This window comes from Haemaphysalis longicornis, unplaced genomic scaffold (assembly GCF_048455015.1).
Source record: "Haemaphysalis longicornis isolate Haplotype H1 unplaced genomic scaffold, Haemaphysalis longicornis Haplotype H1 scaffold_10, whole genome shotgun sequence".
Lineage (NCBI taxonomy): Eukaryota > Metazoa > Arthropoda > Arachnida > Ixodida > Ixodidae > Haemaphysalis > Haemaphysalis longicornis.
The window spans coordinates 79,428,244-79,454,182 of record NW_027526204.1 but is presented as its reverse complement, the minus strand read 5'-3'; the positions used below and the strand labels follow the sequence as shown (position 1 = coordinate 79,454,182).

The window sequence follows — 25,939 nt, the reverse complement described above, 5'->3', positions numbered from 1 at the left end:
CGCAGTCAACAATAAAGAAAAAAAACTCCTAGCGCAGTCGGTAAAGCGCCTGGTATCTCCCATTCCGAAGACGGAAATCCCGGGTCGAATCCTGGTGCAGCCGTGTAGGTGGAAAGTTTTCTGGGCGATGTCATTTCCGTGACGGATATGACGTCGTCAGATCGTGGTGGATCCCGGCATAGAACACTTTCGGGTTAAAAAGTATCCGCAAACAAGACACGCGTGAAACCTAGAATAACTACAACAGGAAGCGTCTGTGCCAGACGATTCTTGCGTCGTCTGCTGCTAGACGCCGCCAATCAGCGTACCCTATGAACCGTGAGAAAATCCTTATGTACTGATACATTCTAAGTTCGCACTCGAGAGCATTTAGTTGTGCGAGGATGGCGGCATGTTTAACGTTGTTAAACGCCCCCTTGAAGTACAGAACAAGTGTGGCTGTGGGTGAGTTGCGCATCGCAGGCAGCATTACCTCTTCCTTGAGCTCGAGTGAGATGCCTTGCGTAGAAAGACGAGGACGAACGCCAAATGTTATCGTAGCCGCCTTATCGTGACCTTCGAGATACGGTTGTAGTCTGCTTAAAACGATGTGTTCTAACAATTTCCCTGCACGTGATGTGAGAAATAGGTCGAAGGTTATCAGTACTCGGGGATTGACCCGGTTTAGGTATGAGCCTGACTTGCGCTGTTTTCCATTCATCTGGGAGTAAGCCCTTCTACCAGATGTGATTGAGATAATCAGTTAGCTCAAGCAAGAAAGAGATGTCCAGGTTAGCCATGGCCTTGTTTGTTATTTGGTTCCTTCCGGGCGCCGTATTACGGCGAATTTCTGTTACCAGGGCGGCCGTAACCTCATGCAAACGGATGTCGTCGCCAAGGAGAGGGTTGGGTCCAGGCCGACACCCTTCGCCTCGTCGAAGCATTCATAGTCTTAAGAATTACATATGTCATACCCTATGCTCCTCTTACAACGTCAGAAATTAAAAATGTGCGTGTTATCATTAGGAAGGCCAACAAAACGGCTCTTGGACTTCCCGCCAGCACCACCACCAATAAGGTATTAAAGCTCTGCCTGCCCAATACGGCCAACGAGCTCATAGAACCCAAACATTCGAACCAAAGATTGAGACTTGGAGTCGGGAGCACGAAGGGAAAGGGATTATTCTCTCGCCTATGGGGCTTACATCCCTTTGCAGCGTCATACATCTGAAATAAGAAATCTCCACCACAATATCAGAAAACAGCTCTACAATGCGCCGCTCTCTCGAAACATGGATCCCGTGCATCACACTGGGTGCAGGGAGTGAGTGAGTGATTTAACATTTATTCAGAAAAGCTCCCCTTCATGGGGCGGTGGCGGTTTGTTTTACCCGACGTTCCCGTGTGTGCATCGCCGATATCCGGCGAGTCCCAGAGAAAAAAAGTCCAGAAAGACGGAAAACCAGAGAAGTCCATTTTAGCGTCCTATAACGTTTAAGATAAACGCGTATTCTGATGTGGCGATAAATGTCCATTGTAGAACCGTCAAAAAGATGCTTTGCTTGCTTTTCTTTAAGAAGGCGGGGAGGCGGGGCAGCACGACGAAGAGAGCTGATGTTTGGCAAATCGACGATATAGCGAGCACCTTATTGCCCGTATAAAAATTAAGGCCGTTTCACGTCTCCGGGAGCGGTGTTGCAGTGTGCAAATGCAATTTTTTTTCTCCATGTATGCATTGTAAGCCACGGTTGGCGTTTGTTCTCAGTGTGGCGACGGCGACTAAAGATAAGGGGCAAGGGGCGTATTTTTATCTCCCGTTTACCGCCATTCCCAACCATATCGCACGGAATAGCCGCTGCCTCCGGCCAGCGCACTCTTTCTGAGTGTTAGAAGGCTACGGAACATCAATGGCACCCGGTCACGCCTGCACTGTTTTTGGCTTCGGGAGCTGCCTGGATTGGAGGTCCACAGCGTTCGTGAACGCCATCCCAGCGATTCGAGTGTGTAGTGCGTGTGGACTGGTACCTTCGAGGGCAGCCCTGTTGCCATGCCGCCATGTGCTCTGCCCGTCCTGCTTCGAGCGCTGCACCGACGGCGAGTGTGGCCACTGTCCACTCGACAAGCAAAGATTCCAAAGTGAAGACGTCGCGTGGTCATCATTCGGACAGGACAGTCTTCTAAGCCGCAAGGTAGGCAACGTGGAACTTTTGTTACTTCGCGCGTGAGCTTGACGCGTCCTCAAGAGGGCGGACGGGATGAGGTGCAGTGCCAATTTACAAAACCTTCTGCAGAATTTCAGACAATTATCTACTAATGCTTAGCATTCTCATGCCGCCTGTCTTGACTGTGAGTTTGTTCCAGCCATTTTTTTTGTTTTTTCGAAATCCTGTCGGACAAATTATCTTCAATTACGCTATTATAACGATTACAGGTGAACGTTCGTGAAATTTGCATTATTGTGGAAATGGATGCGGTATACGTTCTGCCAATGTCCGTAGTTTATTAATGTCTAGTTATCTTTTCGTTTTTCAAAATTTCGTCCAACGAATGATCTCCATTTATGCCATTATAGCGATTACAGGTGGAACTTCCGCGATATTTACATTTTTGGGGAAATGCCGGGCGTTACACGGTCCTGGTTGTGGGGGTACTCGGCAAAGAATGCCACACATTGAAACTCTAGACACCATGCAAGGTGCAGTCTTTAGCAGGCTGTTCGTGTAGTGTTCCCTTGAAGACAACTTGTAGCTTGCATATCGACAGTCGATTAAAAATGCTTCATAACAAGTTCCGAAAGATAGTGCTGTGCTTTATGATAACGCAGCGCACGCAACAGCACGAAGTAGACGTCGTATAGGAACGTAATAATATGAGTCCTCATACACTGAGATAATATTACGTTCGCGAACGACAGCCACTTCGTTCCGCTGCGTGCGCTGCGGCACGGGGCGGCCTCTCTCGCATCCACCGTGGTCCCACGTAATTCGCGCCAGCAGCGCCAAATCCTCCCCTAGTAGTACGTGGCCTCTGAGAAACGTTGCATTAATCGCCATGGCAACGAGTGGCGAGGGGGGAAAGGGCGTTTGCTGACGTCGCGGACGTGCTGACGTCATTTATCCCGCGGCAGCCAGGCCGTGCCGCCGCGCGCCGACCCCTGAAACCGACGCTCGTCCAACTTTCGCGCCTGGTGCCATTGCCGAGCGGCCCATGACCGCCGGTCGCTGCCTCATGGGCCGCTCGGCAATGGCACCAGGCGCGAAAGTTGGACGAGCGGCGCCGATGACTCGAAATGGCCGCCGCCCGTCGTTTGTTATGTGTGCAGTAACGTGTTTAATAATTGAACGAAGAAAACATGTAGGTAATAGTACGTTTTCTGGTGTCGAATTGTTGTCGTTGTGGCGATAATAATTGGAGTGTTACACAAACATTTTTTTTGCTTTGCATTTATTCAAAATTCATATGAGGACGTCTTTGATTCGAAGTCATGAAAACACATGCACTACACCCATGTATTGCACATACATTTTATGTACACAGTATTGGACTAAGCAAAAATATGACATTTGCAAATTTAGGCATACAATATTGTGCAATAGGGAAAAAACGTGCTATATACACATTTACAATAACACGGTAGGCGGGCTAGTTGGTATTCTGAATTCATGGCTGTAACTTTTGCGCAACTTTACACGGTGACAGGTACAGGTCTTCGAATCCCTTTTTGTATCGGTATCCGTCTAAAGTTGCGCAACAGTTACAGCCATGAATACACATTTAGGTAAACAATACTTGATTACGAAAGAAGAACTTCGAAAGTTCTAGTGTCTACACAGATTTTTTTTTTTCGCGCACACCTCGGCGGGAGAACAAAAGAACTTGAAAGTTCCACTCAATGTATACTTATTTCTTGGGCTCACCTCGAGACAGGAATGTTCCTTAGACATTAAAAAAATTCGTTTAAGTTCAGAGACACAATAATTGGGAATCTATATGTTAAAAGAAAGCACGCACACGTATGCTTCAAGCCCTGCCTTTCGGGCGAGTTAACGCAAACTCTGAAAGAAAGCGTTGACCCGCCCATTAACCTGCATACACTTCCGAGAAATCATGTTCACACCAACAAAATGCAGCCATAAAAAACTGTTGCAACACAATGACCGCACTGTAGACACTCTTTGCTGGATTATATCTACGTACAAAAACAATGCCCAACCATGTGCACGTCGTACAACACAGAACACAAATCGAATGCACCCGTCTTTTCTTTTAATGGCGCGTGAATTAACAGTCTGCTTACCGGGGGTGGGAGGGAAGGCGGGGGGGAGAATACACCCAGAGAAAAAAGAAGCTTTCCTGCATTTTAAGCCGCAGATATCGGCCAGGTTGTTACAAGCTACCCTCTAACTCGTGTCTGGGCAGCGCCTCTTATCTCATCCTGTCCGATACGGCATGACCATTCTTCAATAAAGAAAAAAAAAAAAAAAAACGGCATGACCATTCTAACTTCAGAACTATGGAACACCAAACCCATTCGCGATAAGATGACAAGGCGCGGACGCCCGGTTTAGATTGAACAGCAAAGCCGGCAATGCTACTTGGTTTTATTTATTTTTTAATGAGCGAAACGCTTGCAATGGCGGCTGCAGACAACGCATGTATTTCGGTTTGGCCTTCCACTGCTTCATGTGAAAATCGACTTGCATTGAACACCGCGGAGTTACGTCAGATTTTTCGGAGCCCTGAAGCAACGCTTGGCAGTAGTTTCGCCTCAAATATACGTTTTGGAGCAAGAAGGGGGAGGAATAAATGCTTAGGGCGCAGCACCTCCACGCCATCAATCGATGTGGTAGTATGTACGCCATGAAAGGCAAGAAGCGCGTACAGTTGAGCTTGCCTTCTTTGTGAGCAGGTGCGTCGTGATGACATTGGATGGATTGAGGAGAGTCACGGGAGGAAACGTCCAATGAAGTCGCAAACCGTCCTCGACTTGGGGCCCAAACCTAGACTCATACCTGCTGCACGAAACAACAAAAAATACCTTGATAAGTATACTGAATCGACGTTCCAGCAGTTACTAAGGCAATCATCAAAAAACGGCAATGCCACCACAAATTCATCTTGCGAGCAAGTGTGTGCGTGCCAAAGACACGTTTACTTCTAAAACTTTGCGTACCTGCACAGCTGGGATATATTGGCACATTAGTTTCCACTCCAAGACGAGTGACATGTCTCATTAACTTCACGTTACATGTGCGAATTATTTTGAAAACAGAAGAGTGCAATCAGTCGGCTTTTAAGGAATTCACTATAACTTGTACAAAGCTAATTTGCTTACCTGTCGTCTTTGGAGAAGGCGAGAAACTTGGTCGAACTGTACCGCCCTGTGTTGCTGCACCACACTGCAGAGCTGCGCAGGAGTGGTAACACTCCTTCTTTCGCTGCCCCATATTTAGAATACATTCGAATGTATTTTATAATGCAGCGAAACTTTCCGCACGTGGAAGCGTTTAGGCAACTCGCGCAACCCTTCGCACGCCGGCTCGCTCACGCGTACCGAACTGGCCCGCCGTGCGCGCCCAGAGAAAGAAAAAAAAAATATTGGCGCCGGTGAGCTGTTGCGCATGCGTGAGGAGGCGCGGAAGCGTTGACGGTGTGGAAAGAAAGAAACACTGAGGGAAAGGGAAGGGCCACGCCGCAGCACCGTGCCGCTAGGATCGCCACAATTTCGGAAACCGAAACTAGCCAAAGTCGCCGACCAGTGGCTGCGGTATCAGCAACGCCGTGTGCTTTTGTACAGTCAGGCTCAATTTGAAGGTTATCGCGGGAGCACCGAGCAAGCAAGACCAGAGCGCCGTTCCATGGCACTTTTTTTTATTCGCGAAGATGAGATTATGCTGCCCTCCCTCACCCCTTGGCTGTTGCTTATAATTCGCTCACCTCCTTCTGCAAAGGCCGACTGCCGCAGTTTTTTTCTTCATTCCTTTTTGGGTGACGTATCCGCGTTTTGTTCCTCGGCAACCTGATAACACCGACGATATCTCTGCATTGCGGCATTTCGGAAGCAAATTACAGTTTTTTTTCGCAATGCCCCGGCATGCCGGCATAGCTACCCTGAGAAGGTTTCGTATTAGTGTGAAGTATGTCGATGAAAGGATAAAGAAAAAAAGAAACAAGCGTGTCCTTTGTCGTTTTTGACGGCAGCGCGCACTGCCTGGAACAGCCATGGGAGAAGCAAACCTAGCATAACCTCGTTGTGAGTGATGGTAAAAAGTGTCACGCTAAGGCGCTGTCATCGCGGTCGGTCGGTGCTCCCGCGATAACCTTCAAATTGATCCCGACTGTACATTGTAAAGCACACGGAGTTGCTGCTCAAGGTCTCCAGTTCGCTGATCGACCGTGGCGGATGTATTCTAGAGGGAGTTCGAAAACAAAATTACCCATCGTTATTATTGCCATCGTTATTATTACCCATCGTTATTATTGCCCATCCTTATTATTGCCTATTATTGCCTAATTCATCGTAGCGAACATTAAGACAAGGATAAAGCTAAAGAGAAACGAACCACACGCTTTCTACCGTGTGGTTCGCCTGCACGATGAATTCCTTAGTCAATAGCCAACTCACCCAACTTATTGCCACCCGTTCACGAATGCCAAGTAGTCATATTTAGTGAGGACGCTACCCGACTCCGCGCTTTATAAACAAGCGAAAGCTTCGACAATATTAAGCTTTGAACGCAAGGTGACATGGTTCAAGACGCCTCCTATTACACGTGGCCCAGTGCGAACGGTTGAACTTTGGTGGCCCGAGTTTTAAAGGGGCCATGCAGACAAAACACAAGTTTGATTCCTTCGAAAGAGTGCTTTGTCAGAATCATACTGACTCCACCGTTAACGTAAACTTCGCTGAAATAAGCTACATAATTAGGAATAAAAATGGAATGGCAATGCGACCCACTAGCTCATTTCCGGCAACAGAACCTATGTCATGCCCAGCTGTGCGATTGCCTGAGGCCGGTAAAAGCAAACATAAACTAAGCAGCGCTTATGCGCTTGCCAAACGAGTTATTTGCGGTTAAATATAATGCATATTCATTTTACAGCCGTAACAATGGTGGGGTAAACAATGAAAGTTGCGAAAATACACGTAAGCACAGAAGTACTCATGTGCACTGCTGTTGGTACTGGGTGCACTATGCTTGTTTTAGCTGGACAACAGTCTGCCGCTTCGGAGTTGTCTTACACAACACTGGCCGATTGGTGTAAGCGACGTTGCTTTACCTCACCCTGTTTGTCGAACATACCCAGTGTTTCACGAAACGATTACTTTCTACCGTAACAAAAAGAAGCCAGGAGGTGCAAATAACGTCAAAAACAAAGTGACTGTACAACGGTCCGCGACTCAGTATGGCAGCGCCATCTGGTAGGGCTGACGGTAAGCAAGGCTGCAGAGCCTAATGACGCACTGGAAGCTTAACAACCAACTTGGTTGTTAAGAATAAAGTGTAAACCTTAATTGATCTTTCTCGGTGAATACGGCATCGTTTGCTGTCGGATAAGCGCTGGAGGCCACTATAACACACGAAATCTTTCGAATAGAACACACTTTTATTTTGGTTGGATGTCCCCTTTAAGGACTAGGGTTCATTGGGCTCTCAGAAGTCGAAGTTCGGCTGGTGGGTGTATAACTTTGAAAGAAAGCGGCAACACTTCAGACGGGACTGGAAGAGCACACAAACATTTCCGCTTGTGTTTGTCTACTTCTCTTTCCGTCCCATCAGACTCGCTGTCGCTTTCTTTACTGGGCTACTTCAGAGTGAACGTTTCGCTAAATCTGTGGAAATTTTCCTCCATTGAACTGCACGGCCAATAGCTAAACAAATGTTTTAATAAAATTTACATGTAACGACAACTCTCGAAATGATTAGGAATGGTGTACATGTCAACGTTGTTCAGCAAAAAGAAAACAGAAAGCATACTTCAGTGAAAACTGTGCACAGCACATTATTTGAGGTAGCATCGTTCTGTTTTTTTAGGATGAGCGGGGGATATATTCGTCAGATAGGAAAGAAAAAAAATGATAGCATAAGAAAACAGCACAATGTCTATTGTCGCTTCGCGCTGTTCCAACAATACACACAAAAGGTCTCCAACAGATGGCATGTGAACAGTTAGATGGACGGAAAATTCAGTGAAATTGAGCAAACTATCACTCAAGTAAGCAAGGAGGAGGCCGAGGGGAGGAGAAAAGGGTTAGGGGAAGGCGGGGGAGAGAGGAAAGGCTGTTGCGTGGCAGGGGCGGCCGTAGACTATCGTCTTTTTAAGACGGTCGCAGGAAAGCGAGCCGATGCGCGGCCAGGTTGTTAGTATTGTGGTAAATCGGAAATACTGCACGCTAAGCTTTCATTGTTCCCCGAACCCCCCACTCTTAGTCGGTAATCGCCGTTTCACGTTTTCCACACTTCAGCTACTTCAATTTGCGGCAGTATTTTCCTGCTACTGCGTGCGTGGTTTGAGGACATACTAATAATCTTTTTACTGAGAAGCACTATAACCTAACCCCAGTTTCCATTCCGGTGAAGCCGATTTAGTCGGCTCCACTCCGGCGCTCATCATCGCCACCGCCGACACCGCTTTAACTGCTATTCCCCTCGCCACCACCCTTGTGTTTTCCACAAGCTGCGGAATCAGCTGATAACGGCAGTGGCGCCCTTATCCGGAGTTACCAGAGCATTTTCCCGTTTTGAAATCCGACGTGAGCCCATCATTTTTTCTTCAGTGTGAAAGGCTCCCCGCGCGACATTTTCGCTCAGGTGTTTCACGCGTAAGCACGCGCCCATCACCGGTAGCTGGTTCATACGTGCAATAGTTGGGGCTGGACGCAGGGGGGCGGGCATGCGCAGCTAGTCTTCATGCCGCTACTGATGACATGGGCGTTGTGCTGGCGGGAAATTTAAACATGGAAGTCTCGTGGTTGAATGCGGCATGATGTCAGCTGCTCTTAAAGGGACCGAGAAAATCTTTGTGAAGGTGGCAATCAAATGCATTCCGGTGGTAGAACACATAACGGGGGATTTTTGAGCCAAGTGTAAGCCCCATACATTGTACGGATATTTTTTAAGCAATTTTCGAAGATAGCCTTTCTCAGCCGATGAGCGCGACGCCGCAGCAAGCGGATCGCTGCTGACGCAACGGCGATCGCAGCTGACGCAACGGCGAGGCGCCCCTGATTCGCCCAATCGTCGCCGAGGTCGGCCTCCGGCAACAATCACTGCCGTTGGCTTCCGGCTGCTCTTCCTGCTTCCTGGATAGGGCGAAGAGTCGCTGCTGCGGCTAGGCTCCCGGTCGACGTTCAGTGGCAGGGTGTCGCTGTACGGTTCCAAGCCCATATCCGCGCACATTGCGAGGAGGCTCTGTTTGAGGTCCGGATCCATTAAATGAAAGATACGGACGATTGCAGACAGTGCGAAGGAAAAGGTCGTTCTGCAGCGATTGACGCGTGCCTATGCGCAGGAATGTAGCTAGCGCAGAATGGAAGTCGAGCGTCGCGATGTCGCATGGCTATTCCCAGTGTTTCCAGCTGCTTTGAAAGAAGCAGAGAGGGAGGAGGAAGCGATCGGCAAGATGGGAGAGGTGCATTTATTTGCTTTTGGCGCCGCTAATACTGAACGTAGATCAATAATTCTAACAGCATTGCATCGCTATATGGGTGCTATGCGACAATACAGGTTTTCTGTAACTTTTACAAAATCTTTTAGATGCAACGCATCTCATGCTCGCCCCAGTGTCCTTCCTGCGTCTGTCCGGCGTTGTCTGCACAGCTGCGCCACTCCTCTTCTCCTCTCTCCGATAGCGAACACTCTCTCCCAAACAGCTGCGGGTTGGCGCAGCGCGCTCTCACTCCGCTGCTAGGCGCCGGTGGGCGGCGCTGCGCTCACTGCGCATGTGCAGTACTCTCTCTCTCCGCGCTCTCCTCTCCTTCGGGTGCTGTGAATATAAAGCGGCATGCCGTGCTCCGACGGTCTCAGTCGACGGTCGTCCGCGTTACGCTTGCACTCTCTCGCAGTACTCGATCATTGCTTGATGCAATCGTCGAGCCCCTAACTGTGCACTTTACGGACCACAAGGCACTCATTCTCGTCTGCAATAAAGACCGTACCTGAGCATACGTGTACTGCATGTGCATTGCATGGTGAAAATGGGAAATTACGCCAACCTCCCCTTCGCCTGAGAATCCCTGCTATAAGCGCAATGAATACGATGGAAAACGCCAATGGGATGCGTTGTATCACACCAGGGTTCCCGCGAGGGGAGGTGGGCGTAATTTTTTCTGGGTCGCTTTATTGGCCGAGTCGTTTGGATTTGGGTTGGTGTGTGGCATTTGCTATAACAAGCCTACGACGCGGGGTGGAAACGGACAGCCACATTTTTTTTCCGCTAGTACAGCGCTCTAGTCCTTCCAGGTTTTATCTCTTGGAGGGACAGACGGGTGTCATTTACTCGGAGGAAGAACCGCGGGAATCGACGGACCACCTGGCGGAACAGAAGCGCAAAAGGTTGCGAAAACAAGAGAAAGCCGTTGCTGCTGCCGGTACCGCAAGTTCCACCTCGCCGAGTAGCTGGGAATCTCTCCCGGATGAACTGGAATGTCTGCGTGAGCCAATATTGTTCAGCTTGAATAGCTTTCAGGGCGACCAATTTGGTGGTGCCTTTCACTTCTAAGCGCGCGCACATAACTGGAGGCCGGTCTATCAGGCACGTGTTTGCAGTGCAGGAAGGGGGGAGTGCACGCGCAGGGATAAGCTTCGTGCCCTCACTGACGACATGTCCGTTGTGCTGGCGGGAGGTTTAAACGTGTACGTTCACCGCCCCAATGCGAAGTGTCCCGTGTCCTCAGTGGTCGGGAGGATTGAGTTGGCGTGTTACGCAGACGGTAAGATGCCTACGACACGGAGGAAAACATACATCTCAGTGTTTGTCCACAAGAATAAATGTAGGTCCTTCAGTTTCAATGGGATAGGTGCTAATTGATCAATCGCAAACAGGGTGTAGGGACGAAATGTTTTTCGTTTCGGTTTATGTTTTGTTCCATAAATAAAAGTTCCGTTCCGTTTCAGCTCCGGAGCGAAAAAATAATGCTTCGTAATGGTTCGTGTTTGCGGGTTAAAAATTCAGATTGATGAAATTGTTAGAGTACTGGCACGAAATTTCTCGCTTTCAGTTTTTATGCGGTAAAGAATACCTATTGGCCCAGTAAATACGAAAATCGAACCGAAAGCCGTCAGCCGCCAACACAGAGTTAATTATAGCACGTTTATTTCAACCAATTTCAAATTTGGTCGCAACGTGGGAAAATGGCCGTTCGAAGGCCAGTCTGCAAGCGGGCCAGCCTTACGTCCCGGTCTCACCCGTTACGTTAGGGACGTTTTTTTTTCCTCCACGCGTTCGCCGCATCGTCTGCTACGATTGCACATGGTCCGCACTCGCCCACGCAGTCGACATGTCGTCTGAATTATCAGACTCGGATGAGTCGCTGCCACCCGACAGACAGGACAACTTTATTTGGCCAGGCGATTAGGCCAGCGATGTCTTCGCCGTCATCCGTTTTTTAATATCACTGCGGCTCGAACCGGCGCCGACCGTGATAGCAACAGCTTGTCGCCACTCTTCTAATCAATTTGATTGCGAAAAAAGAGTTCCACATGCGAGAAAGTAGATGTTAGTGTGTTGAAAAATTGTGCTAGGGGTTATTATCAGCGCTGAATGTAAAAGTGGCGTTGAGATATTTGCCGCGATGGTAAGCCTACGCTGACCGGCAGCGAAGGTTCGGCGCTCCGACCCAGCACTGCCGGCACCGCGGTGCCGGCGGTGCGGCGAGCGGCAGAAAGCTCGCGCCACCTGCGCGCTAGACTCAAAGCAGGTCGCGGCAGATGTCTTGGTCACCGATCGCTGAAACGGAAATTATTGCCAAAATAAAGCTTCATATGCGAAAAAGGGGATGATAGTGTGGTGAAAAGTTGTGTAAGGGATGGTCATTCGCAGTTGTACAGATACCAGCGATCAAATAGTTGCCACGATACTAAGCCTAAAGTTCCCAACACCCAAGGTGACCCGTGGAACCCCGAGCCCGCTGGCTTGGGCTGCTTGCGCGACAGTTCTTGCGGCCGCCGCCGCGCACGAACTCAGTCCACGTTTAGCGCTGCATGTCGTCGCGTGGGGAATAATGCATCTTGGCGTCATCGTCGATTTGCTCGGACAGGGTTCCACGAGCAGTACTTCGCATACCGCGAGCTTGCCATAGCACAACTTGGGCGAGCTCGGCGACGCGCACGGGCACCGCCACGTCGCCGCGGTGCCTGTCGACATCGCGCACCGTGCCGTTCCGGCACCGCGCAGTTTTCGGCACCAGTGCAAGGGAACACCATGCGCCGGCCACGAACTGAAGAGCAAAGACGTCGAACACGCAACGTTTACAAGCATTGCTCACACAGCTACGCCCACGTCTCCTGCCCAAACGAATACCACCGACAACAGCAGCGCAGGATATCGTTTCCGGTTCCGAAAACAACTATATGACGTCACCCTGAACCGGCCAGACACGCAGGCCAATGTTTCGTCACGCCGAAAGCGATTTCGCTAGTGCTGCCTATTTGTGGAAGCTCGTGGCAGGGACAATCAAAATCGATTTAGATGTGATTGCGGCCTCGGATCGCTGCAAAAATTTCTGTGGGGCCTCTGTACAGACTACTGAAGCCAAATATATCATTTTTTAGGCGTCAACATTTGGTGTCAGTACTCCTTTAAAAAAAAAGATTGAGAATTATGATATTACTTTAAAAATATGAAGTGGTGCCTAGTAATGTTTTGAAAGACATTTTTAAAAAGCTCATATAATTGTGATGTTATTGTGAAACGTTTACAATGGTCGGTCTCATAGAACACTGCAAAACTCCTGTTTTTTATCTTAAGCGAGATTGCATGACAGTAGGTTGCAATGGATAAACAACAGTACCTTCAGCAACCCTCACCCTCTTTCCTGTGTATATCCACAGGAAGGAATAACTCCGAGAAAATGGGTAAATATTGATGACGCGCATGCGCAATGGAAGCGTATTTTCTATAGGTGAATGCGCTACCCGACACTGACGCTTCTGCTCCTCGTGAAATGTTTTCCGCTGCGCTCTGGCATCACTTCCGTACAGGTGTAACATGACTGGTAGCTGTTGCATTCAGTGTGGGGCTGTAGTTTGCTGTTTGCGCTGCTAGTGGTGTATGCTGGTGTTCACACCAAAGATGGTATTTTTTCCTCCTTGTTCTTATGTCGTCTTTTAGAATATTCGCGTTTATTTATGTATGAAGGACGTAATGCCCCTAAGCAATGCCGTAGGGCTAATGTGGGTATTTTATTAAACTACCCAAATGAATAAACAAATGAATAAATAAGGCCGCGACGTCTGCATCGCCGTCAGATGCCCGCGGCAGTCACGCGTGGAGCTCAGCACTGTGCCTATAGGAACAGAGTATGGAAGTCGGCAGCAAGCATTCCGAAGCATAGTGGTGCCAGAGACACGAAATAAGATTTTATGCCTGAGAATCGAAGGCAATTTCCCATCTCGCTGAATGGAAATTGAAACGAATCCTGGCATACCTGGAAATTGCTACTCAAGGCGAAAACCAAAACTTGATTCTTTTCGGTTTCACTCTGAAAGAAATAAATATCGTTACGTTTTCGTTTTTGTTCCCACGAAAAATATCGTTTTTTTTTTTGTTTTTCGTTTACGGTTTTCGTTTCGTTTCGACATCCTGATCGCAAATGGCAAACAAGCGTCTTTTTGTCGTGCATTTCGGGAACTGCGTCGCGCTTCGCAGGTCATAGTTATTCACGGAGTTGAAGAGCACCCATTTTCTGCATCCCTCATATATCGTTTCCGTAATACAAGACAAAAAGCTCAACAATGCTAAAACCCCAATACAGCACCGAACCGCAATTATAATATCCGATTATTGCCAAAGCAACTTAAATAACAGGTTTAATACCAGAATGCCAAAAAGGAAAATAGAAATACATCAGTGAATACTTTAACAAGAATAAATTCTACGAAGAGGCAATGTCCCAAGTGAAGTACGTTATTGGCAAACAAATCGGACTGAAAACATTGGCTGCTTATCTGCTAAGTTGTCTACAAATGTCGTCAAAAGACAACTTTATGACGCCCCTGCACTTTAATTTGTTTCTCTTCTCCGTAAACCTTTCACGCTTTTCCCCTCCATGACGCTTGTAAAAAAACAAAACAAAAACAAAAAACAGGGTGAGCATTTGCCTAAGTTTATTTATTTGTCCCGCGTTCCAAAGCTCGCGCGCCATCTAAAAGAACCCATGCATTTTCACATGAAAAAATATTTCAAGTACTATATATATAATGTATTTTACCCGCCGCGGTGGCTCAGTGGCTAAGGCGCTGCGCTGCTGAGCACGAGGTCACAGGTTCGAACACCGGCAGTGGCGTCAGCTTTTCTGGTGGAGGCGAAGAACAAAAACGCCGGGGTGTTAGAGATTTCGGCGCACTTTACAGATCCACAGGTGGTCAAAATTAACCCGGAGCCCTCCACTACGGTGCGCCTCATCGCCTGCGTTGCGTCCTCCCGGTACACCCGACAATCAATCAATCATCGATCAATTATGATGTATTGATATTTTTCCTAATTTATGCCTAACATGTTCTTTTTGCTCAACAATGAGGTTAAGTATAAAGTGTATTTCCATGTTTAGTTATCTGGAATTTTTTTCCTTATATGAACTTCTCGCTCAAGGATTCTGTGAAGTCGGCAGACCGAAATTTTTAAGGTTAAGTAGTCCATCAAACACAATCTTTTTTTTGTAGAGTTTAACGCGCCGACGCAATGCAGGCGATGAGGCACGCCGTAGTGGAGGGCTCCGGATTAATTTTGAACACCTGGGGATCTTTAACGTGCGCCGAAATCTCGCACACACGGGCATTTTCGCTTTTCGCCTCCACCAGAACAGCTGACGCCGCGGCCGGGAATCGAACCCGGGCTCAGCAGCTCAGCAGCACAACACCTTAGCAACTCATATCAAACACAATCGTCTGTAAATCCAGTGACGAAGGTCGCGGAGGCACGATATGCATTCAGGATGAACAAAAGAAGCATTGCCAATGTTTATTCTAAAGAAAGAATCATAACCCTTCATGTTAAGCTCGCTTGTAGTACTCGCACGGTATTCATATATACTTGCATACAATTAAGACGTACAGGTAAAAGGTATGGTACATACAATTGTATTGAATGGAAAATGGAGCTGCGAATTTTTTTAAACACATTGAATTGTCCCTTTTGTATATTTTCGCTATGTGCATAAAGGCGCAATGATTGCTACGCCAATTTAGAGGTCCTGTAGCGTCGGGATCTGTGCGAATGTGACAGTAGCGGGCACGACCTCTTCATTTGGAAATGAAGCAGTTGAAGCCCACCATGCGAGATTGAAGTGCATGTATTGTGTTCGACCGTAGCCACGTATACGGCAAGCTACATTGCTGGCATGTATCAAGGGTGCTCACAACGGCAATTTATCTTTGCGTATGCCAATTGTATTCTGGCGACTCCAATCGAGATTCTCCTCCTCACGTTTTGGGCGCGAAATTTTTGACGTCGCTTTTTAAACCCAGGTTCAGCACTTGGCTACACGATATTTTCAGAAACATTGCCACGACCCTCTTGAGTTTATTAGGGAATATTAATACAAGGGTACCCGCACAAAATATGTATTTATTCACACCAAATATTCTCACGCGCGTACCGTCGACGTACTGGTTCGGACATGCCACCCTTTTAAAGGAGCCATGAAGAGAAAACACAAGTTTGGTTCATTCAAAAGATTGTCTCGTTAGAATCATACTGACACCACTTTTAACCTAAACTTCGCTCAAATAAGCTACATAATTAGGAAAAACGGGAATGGTCATGCGACCCACCAGCTCATTTCCCGCAACAGAACCTATGATGTCACATGAGCTAAGCTCTGCGATTGGCGGAGGCTGGCAGAAGCAGACGCAAATTAGGTAGAGCTTACAAACTAGACGAACGAGCGATTTGCGCTTAAATTTAGGGCACATTCTTTACAAAGCAATAAGAATGATGGGACAAACAGTGGAAGTTACGAAAGCACATGTAAACATAGAAGTACTGATGCGTTCTGCTGTTCGTACTGCGCACAGCATGCTTGGTTTAGCTGCACAGCACTACGGGGCTTGGGGTTGTCTCAGACGTCACTGGCCGATTGACGCAAGCAACGGTGTCTTACGTGACCCCATTTGTCGAGCGAGCACTGTTTCAGGGAACGAATATTTTCTCCCAGAGCAAAAACAAGCGAGGTTTAAATGCGGGCAAAAACAAACCAAACGCTTGCCACGGTATGGCGGCGCAATCTAGGTTACGGAACGTAAAGAAACGCGGGAACAAACCAACACCGCTGTACAGGGTGGAGACAACCTTTGAACGGTCCCGTGCCGCCGCAATTGGGCCAACGGGCTCAACGCGTTATTCTTTTCGTTTCCCACGAGACCTAGCAACGCGAAACAGACAATATGATTCAAACTTCTTCAGTAAACCGCGTTGCGGCGATAATTTTAGCGCGGTTTTGACACAATGACTTGCTTCGGCGGCGAGCGAGCAACCGAAAATGGCGGCGCCAGCGTATACGTGTCTCTACCCTGTACGGCGGATGCGTGAATGAAGGTACTCTAGGCTGCAGAGCGGTCGGTTCCTGTGATGTCGTTTGGGGCCAGGAAAACGCACGATTGAGCGGGAAAATCAAAATTTTAACCTAAATTGTTTAATTTCTCAGTGAATAAAGCACCGTTTGTATCCGGACAAGCGGTGGGGGCACTATAAAACACGAAATCTTTCGAATAAAACCAACTTGCATTTTCTCTTCATGGCTCCTTTAACAAAAAAGAGGGTAAAATAAGAAAAACCAAAATTTGTAACCCGGGCTAACGAAGATTTGCTGATGAAAATCATTCTTTCACTCAAAATGCGCGTCGTTCCGGAACCTTACAAAAACCACGGCAAACAAAATTCTTCTCTGAGAGCAACAAGTGAACTTTCATATGAACACTCAAGAGCAAAATCATTTTGCAGAACCTCAAGTATTTTTTGCCTAATTTGTTAAGAACTGTTACTAGCCCTACTCTTAACACTTGCCAGGAAACTTGTAGAGATAAGCGCTACATTTTGCACTGCGAACAAAGCAACCTTTCGCCCGCAGAATTAGCTGTGCAGAAATACAATGCTTACTGTACCTTTTCGTGAGGTTCGATGTGGTCGTTTCTTGCCTACATCGCATTTGCCGACAAAACTGCACACACAATTTTTCCACCGGTAAAGGTTAAGTAATTAGAAACTGTTATAAAATATAAGATATGATGCCTGAACGCTAGATGCTTGCCCATGATTGCAACAATACTTTCACTCGGGCATCTATCTGAAACTATAGCCTTTACGTTTCAGAACATTCCTGAATTGACAGGTTTCTGCACTTTTTCCTCAGGAAACGACGACGTTGAAAGTCATGAGACAGTACAGAGAGCAAACCGCAGAATACTATTGATTTAGAAATGTGCTGAAACGTAAAGGATATAGTTTATGATAGATGCTTGAGTGAAAGTACTGTTGAAATCAACAGCAAACCTGTAATATTCAGGCCTGATAACTTATATTTTTATCATGGTGTCTATTTATATAACGTTTACCGTTGAAAGTATTTTGTTTGATATTTTGTGCGTGTTACGTACAATAAACATAAAGAGCATCTTAGAAACTGCAGCAGTAGACACCTGTTACGAACTCACTCTCGCTATTGCGGAAAGCCGACATATTTGATTCTTGTGATTCTTATTTAAAGCCTGTTATAAAATTTCGTTTTACAGATTCATTGCTGGAACGCGGACCATGGCTGTGACGCTGTCGGCACAACACCCGAGATTCTGGAGCATTTCAACCACCACTGCCAGTACCACATGGTTTCATGTCCTAGCTGTGGCAAGGACGTCACCCACGAGGACATTATCTCTCATCTCGATTCCAGCTCATGCCTGGTCGGGGCTGAGCAGAGCAAAGAATTCCAAGACCGCGACAGCAATGCTACCGCGGTATCTGTAGAATCTATACAGACCTTTGAGAACATTATAAAGGAGAATTCAGAAATGAGCCGGGCAATCTTGGCGAAAATTAGCGAGGCAAGAATGACTGAGGAGTCCAATGCGAGTGTCATTAAAACACAGCTACGAGAACTGCAGGAGGAAAGAAGAGAAATGTCCGCTGCTTTAGTTAGCATTAAAGCCAACGTCGATGCCGTCAGAGACGAACATGCAACAGGCAGTGGCAATATAGGCGACAGGCTGCAAAAGATAGAGGCGTTGATTGGGGAATGTAAAATTCTGGCAACAACGAGCAGACAAACACTGGTGGACATTCAGGTAGATTTCACCGAGAAGCTGAAGGAACTTGAGGCTGCGTCTAAAGCAATCTTTCTAGATTTGCGTCGAGAACGAGAACCGTTCGAATGGACTATTTCTGACTGGTCGAAACTGAAAGAGAAAGCTAGAGATGAGGGGTTCGCGGATTCTGAAGCAGAAGAGGCCAAATACTTTCGTGGCTACTCGATTCTGCCAGGGGTAAGAATACAAACTTTTGACGGCGTCCAGAAGCTTCGGCTGAAATTACGGGTATGCAAGGGCACCTACGATCACTTGTTGTCTTGGCCAATTAGAGAGTCTTTTTATTTGAAGGTCGTTCAGTCTCCTCGTCAGTGCTTTAAAGAACATATCGAGATATATACAGGACGAAACACGCATGTAGAATTCAATAGGCCCACAACGCCGCAGAACAATGCGGTATTCTCGGACCATAAAATTGAACTCACCAAATTTGAAGCGGACTGTATCAAAGACGACAAAGTTCGAGTAAGGTTCGAAATGAAATCATAACATCGTAGCCTGATCTGAGCCAGTCGCATGCGTGTGTTCATCTGTGTCGCGCTGAGCCAATGAGAAAGGTCCTGTGCAACGTTACATTATAATCATGCACTTCACAGGCAATAATTTTTCTACGAGGAAGAGCGTGCAATAAACTGTATCCAGCTATGTTAATTGTTTTCTGCAGTGAAAAAAAAGCTTTTCTATTACGTTCTGTCTACAAGAGCCCGGCCATTCTAGGGCTGCCGGTGTGCGGAAAAACTGAAACGCAGTACGTGTTATTCGAACAACACATGGCGTTTTCCTATATTACCAAATGCACGAAAAAATTGGAATAAAAATAAATACGCTGTTTGAAACATAAGCTGAGTGTATTGTGTATTGTGACGGTGGCATATATTTTAACTTTTATGCAATCAATGCCAGTAAATATTCTGCGCTGTAGAAATCAGGGCAAGAAATAACCCGCTAGCAGGGGACATTGTGGAAACAACCTCATTATGGTATGAGAAGCCTACAACGGCGCCCCAAATATCTTTACCGCAATAAAGGGCATTTCTGGTGATTTCTTATGCCAGCCTACTCGTGAGATAATTTGCTCGCAAGTCACGCGCCTGGCCTCACAAATGCGAGCTGTAGCCGTTATGTCAGCGCCAAATTCATTGTGGATGTTACACAGCCATCCGTTCAACTGGTGACAAAATCACCGAGCGCCAAAACGCCTGGTGGAAAGCCCGGCAGGCATGCGCGGTACCGTCGCAGAATTTCAGTTCAGGAGTGGAGGAAGCGCGTCGACAAGGTGATGGGTGACGTAAGCTTTGTTGTCGCGGCGCATGGCTCAGCGACAGCTCAGCGCACGTGTACAGCTATTTTAGAGGAAACATGCCAGAGTGCAAGGACTCCGGCACTACGGACTCGTTCAAGTGTCGAACGGCCGTAACACGTTGCGCCTTGTGCAATACGTTTTCATCGCTATCGTCATCGTCATCATCATCATCTAGGGTGCCAATCAATCATTTGCGTAGGCGTTCGCATCAAAGGTGGGAGAGGCGGCTACCTGCTCGAGAGCGCAATTATCCCCGAAGATCTTGAGCGGGTTTGCCTTTGTTTGCTGAACAAGTTTTTCTACAGCCCTCTTAATCAAACACCCTACATCATCCCACCGACGCGCATTACTCACCGCACTGCCCACCCGTATCAAAATGCCCGTCCATATGCTCACACTACTACTTTTTCTGCCTCATTTTTGCCCGTGTAGCAGTGGACTGGAATGGCCTTCCCTGCGACGTTCCGGCCATTCCGTGCTCAGCAACATTGAAAGAGAACGTCACTACGCACATTTCGATTTGACGACCTGTGTACATTTATCTGTAACCCACCCCTTATGTAATACCCCCTACATAATGGTCTTTAAGGTATTAAAGTGAAGTTAAGTGAGGCGGGTTCTCGCCGGTGCGCAAAACATACAGGTGCCGCGGCGTATAATCCATGGATACGGGACTAATTTAGTGTGGGCTACGAAACGCTTCGGTAGGGAAGTTGGTGGTCCGTCTACTATGGGGAGAGATACGGGGGGTTTATAACTCCTAATTTCGACGAAACAAAAAGCGCCCGCGCCCGCGGTTACCGGTACTTAACCCCTCCACAGCCGGACGGATATGATCGGGATATGCGTTATCAGCTTTGGAGGTTCAAATGGCATACGTGCAATTTTAGCCACTGGATTCCAATTTGGCGGCACCCACCCCTTGCGCACCGGGACGGACCTCTTTCTAGGCTAATGTAGGTGCGCCCGTAGCCGAAAAGAACGACTTCACGGCGCACTAACACGAAGGCAGTTGGCCGCCAAAAGTTCTTGCGATGATTTGACATCCACGCCAGGACCCGGGTTCAACCAGTCCTCCCAGGAAGCGATGCGGGAACGCAGGTAGGTGTGGTGGGAGGTCTGGCGGATGGCACTCCCAGTAAAGGTATCGTACTGATGCGTAGGAAGGGCAGTTGGGTGTAGGGCAAGTGGGACGCGAGATGATGCCATGTATGTGGATACGCGGTGGACTGATAAGACAGGAGGTTGGTGCTTCCTTGACCACAGATGCGGCTTCACGGAAGAAAGTAAGGTGGGGGGACCGGGAAACACTTTTTGCCCACTTGAAGTTAGTTGGTAGTTGGGAGCTTTTAGTGAACAGATATATAGTCAATGACGCAAAGTAAATAGTTGCATAAAATCTTCTCTTCTATCTATGGCGTGAAGTACTCCTGGAACTCGCCATTTCGACCGCACCCACCAAGAACTTTATTATCGCCCTGTTCAGCCGCCTGCCAAATCATTTGGGAGCAGATCGCGACCGAACCTCGGCAATGAACTGGGTTTCTCACAATGCACCACACTAACCTCAGCGGCGGCTATAGACAACAAACGGCCACAACGTATTACATTAGTTACGATTTCCCGCCACATGGACCAGGAATGCAGTCCCACCTGCCGTCGTGTCCAGGAAGAAGTGACGTCAACAAAGCCATGAAAACCACGCAGCTGCTCCTAAGCTGTGTATGGGTGGAATATGCTCTTATTCATATTCATATGCACGCTGGCAAGTGTTAATCTGAGCGTTATAGTTTATAGTTTACCAGGAACTCATTGGAAAAAACCAGAAAAGTTCCGATTCAGTGCCAGCATTTTTTAACGATGCCAATACCGCGGTATTAGTCAACTGTATCTTGTTGGCTGTTGGAGGGACCACCAGGCGAACGCTACCGTGAAACGAAGGGATGCTGTAACAGCTAGTACAGGTTAGAACATTATTTTTGATTAAATTTTCGGTCGCATTCTTGGATCACTAGTCTAGTTTTTTTGCAGTTAATGCAGTACAACGCATTACTATCTGAAAAACATATGCAAGGATTCTATGGGTGACTATAGATGAACACAGCGAAAAACATTTCAATGATTCTTCCCTCTCGCCTCCGTGCTGCCATGACTCTCGAACAAAAGAGTTGTGTTAATTGGTGAACACGAGAATGCGTGTTCGGTTTTCAGTCACGGCAAGATGTTTTCCCCGAGGAAAGCGCAAAATGGTCATGGGCGCGATATTTAAACGCGTGATCAATGTCAACAACGCAATCTAAATAATTAGTAGCCCCCCGCTACAGTGAATCTAGCTACAACACGGTCGATCTGCTTCTACGCGATTTCGGCTACACCAAAGAATTTGCGATTCGCTGTGAGTCGCCCATTGACCATAGGGGCAATGCACAAAACGCTTCATTAACGAACAGCTTTCTCTTCGCCAATTCACTCAAACAGAATATTTAGCGCAAAAAAACTCGAATATTCTCAAGACTCGTAATACTGCGAGTGCGTGCAAAGTGCCATTGTTGCAGTATCGTCGCATTTTTTTCCCATACAACAGCTTCCGAAGTAACAGCCCAAACACTTCCTTACAGCGTCCATGGGGAGCGAGCGACAGAACATTGTCGCCCCTTAGGGGGAACTTCTCACCCTACACTGGTGGTAGCCGAGCAGACAGCCCTAAGAATGTTACGGAGAGATAGTGACTTTGTGCTGCTGCATTCGAACTGTGGCGTCGTTGTGCACATTCTTACGCCAGTTGCGCTCCGAAAACGAAGTTTTTTTTCCATTTTCAAACTTGGCTTTGCCTTCATTACCGGAGGACGCAATGGATAGCTTGGGTGCGCCGCGTGAAGAAAGAGGCTGTTGACATTCTCGTCCGAGTATGTTGTTAGTGGGGCGGAGAGGAGTCTAAATTATTTTTACATCGTGGTGATGAAACCGAATGGCAGCCGTCCAAGTGGGCAAGGATAGGGAGGGGAGACTTCGTCGGCAGTACATCATCGACGGATACACGATCGTCGTCATATGGGCCTCCCATTTTCTCGCCGGCCTTCTACAAAAGGCCTACAATAGTTGGAGACACTGGCTAACGCTATGAAAGGTCAGTCTGTTCCCTCTATTACTTTATACCAGCTAATTATTTTCGCGTCTGGGAACGTGATAAGCCATTCCCAGCTGACAGAATGAGCATGCATTTGCTTGGCGACTGGAAGCGACCATGTTGCCTCCTTTTGTGTTTCTCCTGAGGGGATTTTCTTTCGAGTCGTCGCGGTTTCCGATCACTCGTTACAAGCCACCGTATTGATTAGCTGCACAAAATATCATTCGTTTACTTGCCAGAGGCAGCCCACGACAACCAAGTCACCGGTGCCTATGATCTGGGTAAAAGAAAAATGCGCATCCGCGTAGAGTACGCGTCAGTTTTGTGGTAGGTGAACGCGATTTGTCTTGCGCAGTGCGCTGAATCAAGAGCAAACAGAACCCTACTGCACACAAACAAACACTCGTTTTAGTTTTGTTTTTATATTTTAATATAACTATGCGATTTGTAAATAGCAAGGGAGAAAAAAAGCCTAAAGAAGGAGGAGGGGCAGACACAGCGCTCAGAAAATTTAGCGAGGTGTTCTTACATCAAAGCACCCCTCCCCCTTCTGGATACACCCCTGGTTAGAATACACTTGTTGCTCGCCATGCTCAGACGTGTTAGTCGTTTAGTTTCGGCAAGTTTCAGAAAAGCCAACCTAAATTGGGATGCCATGCAGTTAACATTCAGTAGGCATATATGCGCTTCAGAGCTATCTTTATTCTGCAGACTTCAACTATTTCGGACGATAAATCTGCGCTGCGAATCTGATAGCAACCACTATTCGCCAAGTATTCAAAGTTTGCAATATTCGCACTCCTCTTCATTTTTCTCCCAGTGGGTGGTTGGCTAGCCGGCGCTTTGCGTACAGGCAACTACCTACTGGGTATCAACGTTGAGCACGTTGGTGAAGCATGACGAAAAAATAGGCACCACGAAAGGTAAGGACGAGCCCTGTTAAGACATTTTACATTCACAGCGAAAGCTCAGCCTGGTGGTAAAAAGCACGAACTAACGACGGGGACAAGTGAAGAAAATGAAGACGACACGAAGCGCTACTATCAACTGAACTTTAATATCTAAACAACTCCGCTTATATACACAAAAATTGGTAACTGTAAACAAAGAATAAAAACCGCAAAGGTAACGGTAAAACAAGTTATTCTTGCTTTACAGTTACCAGTGCTTGTGTATATAAGAGGTGTTGCTTCGAAATAAAAATTCAGTCGGTAGTAGCATACGCGTCTTCGTTTTCGTTTTCTTATCTTATTCCAGTCGTTCGTGCTTCCCACCTCCACGATCCATTATCAACTCGCCCAAGCTTCTGCCCTTGAAATTTCAACGCTGACACCTGTAAGCAGAAAAGAGAAACCTAAACCAGGAGGTGTACAGTAGGATAAGGTGCCTAAAGGACACGGTCGTCGCGCCTTACAAGAGGACGTCCTCGAGAAGTAAACACCTTTATCTTTGAGCATATCGTTCAGCCGAACTCTATAGTCGTTAAGCCGTGTTTAACGAAACAAAAGCACGCTATTTCTTTGTGAAGGAAGCGCGTGCTGGTTCAAACTTACGAAGACGGCGATAGGAACTGTTCGTATTCGCTAGACGACGACGGGTGGGCTACTTGTGGCAATCGGTCGCAATAAACTTTGCTAATGTATAAGGAGACAGAGCTAAAGTCATGGAGGAAAAAAAGCTTAGGAGAGGCCCTCAGCTATCCCCGTGCATTGGCAAAAGTGTGGAGGAAGTCACGTGTTTTCGGCGGCCATTGAAAGTCACGTTAGCAACGGCCCGCCCGCCGTCCGCCAGTCATGGAGGAAAGGCAGCGCCTGCCTTGTCGTCCGATTGCGAAGATTGCTGCTTCGCTTTGCTGCGCTGTGGTCTTGCGGAACTCGAAAAGGAAGCTGCGAGTTGCAGCAGCTGCGCCGATGTGAATATGTCATTTAATTTCTACTTGCAAGTGCACCTTGTACCGCTTCAAGCTTTTGCTCCGGTCGCGATCACGACGCGCCTATTGAAGTGCAGATATCGTGAACGCGCCGTCCCGTCGTACGCATGTGTAGGCAGCTGAACAAGGTGAACAATTCGGCATACGACCTACCAGGCGTTGGGTACTCATGGCATTCGGTTCACAACAAACAAATACTTCCTTTTCTGTCAAAGGCAAGGAAGAATTCCTACAAGAACTCCAGGAAGTAAGTAATAAATCGGTGGTAGGCGCAATAAATCGGCGTATATGTGCGCAACGTTTTTCTAACGTTGAAGAAAATAGCTAGCGGATACCAACTATTCATATTCGGCGTTTTCATTTGATTTTTATCACGCTTTCGGTGTCCTAGGTTAATTAAAAGCGCGCGTGAAAAGCGGTACGGTGAGTTTGTAACCTACGCCGCCTGTATGAACATTGCCTAACGCGTCGCCCGGTTATCAATGGGAGCTGTAGGGACGCTTAGTTGAGGCACTCATCCGCTATGTGGCGCGCGCCGGCGGACTTCCGACCTTACGTCACTGCTCGCGAGTCGCGAACGCTGCACCCATTCCTACGACGTGTGTCTGTGAGCTCGCCTGTTGGGTTTCAAGAGCAGGTTTGCTTGCTCACATCTTAGCCGTGACGGGGCCCTAGTTCTGGGGCGCACTGGGGATGTCGTTCTACATGTCGCTCGCTTCATACCTGGTGCATATTTCGCAAGATGACTGACATAGGCAGAACTGAAATAGTGTAAGGACGTTATAATTGCCGGATAGACAAATAACAAACAAAGAAACGATATTTTCAGATGGTACAACCAGTACTTTAGTGATATATTTCTCCCTGGAAGATTTAGGGAAGAGAAAAATGCGTGTACATTTTCTGTTCAAGCGCGCACTTCTACCATTATTTTCCAAAAATAGCACGTGCTTGTAACTTTCAAGAGATTATCGATAACAAAAGGATAAGCAGTTGAGCGCCCAGCCACGCTGTAAGGGCCCTTTCGACAGTAGAGTCCTCAGTTTTAAAACAGTACCGACGTGGAGTGGAAACAGCATGGA

General features: G+C 47.4%; 2 protein-coding genes across 2 annotated transcripts in view; both read left to right on the top strand.

Annotated features, from left to right (window-relative positions):
• Window positions 1–25,939, top strand: part of LOC144158819 (TNF receptor-associated factor 3-like) — a 323,737-nt gene that overhangs the window by 95,856 nt on the left and 201,942 nt on the right. The gene's annotated exons all lie outside the window — the stretch shown is intronic.
• LOC144158829 (uncharacterized) lies at window positions 1,693–19,183 on the top strand. The gene is made up of 2 exons (XM_077689991.1): window positions 1,693–2,168; window positions 17,928–19,183. Exons 1-2 carry the CDS (start codon window positions 1,887–1,889, stop codon window positions 18,984–18,986), a joined length of 1,341 nt encoding a protein of 446 aa, XP_077546117.1. The 5' UTR covers window positions 1,693–1,886; the 3' UTR covers window positions 18,987–19,183.

Excerpts from the sequence above, each read along its gene's own strand:
- LOC144158829 (XM_077689991.1), top strand. The coding sequence starts at position 1,887 with ATGGCACCCGGTCACGCCTGCACTGTTTTTGGCTTCGGGAGCTGCCTG. Across the intron at positions 2,169-17,927 it reads ACAGTCTTCTAAGCCGCAAG|ATTCATTGCTGGAACGCGGA; the intron begins GTAGGCAACGTG and ends TTCGTTTTACAG.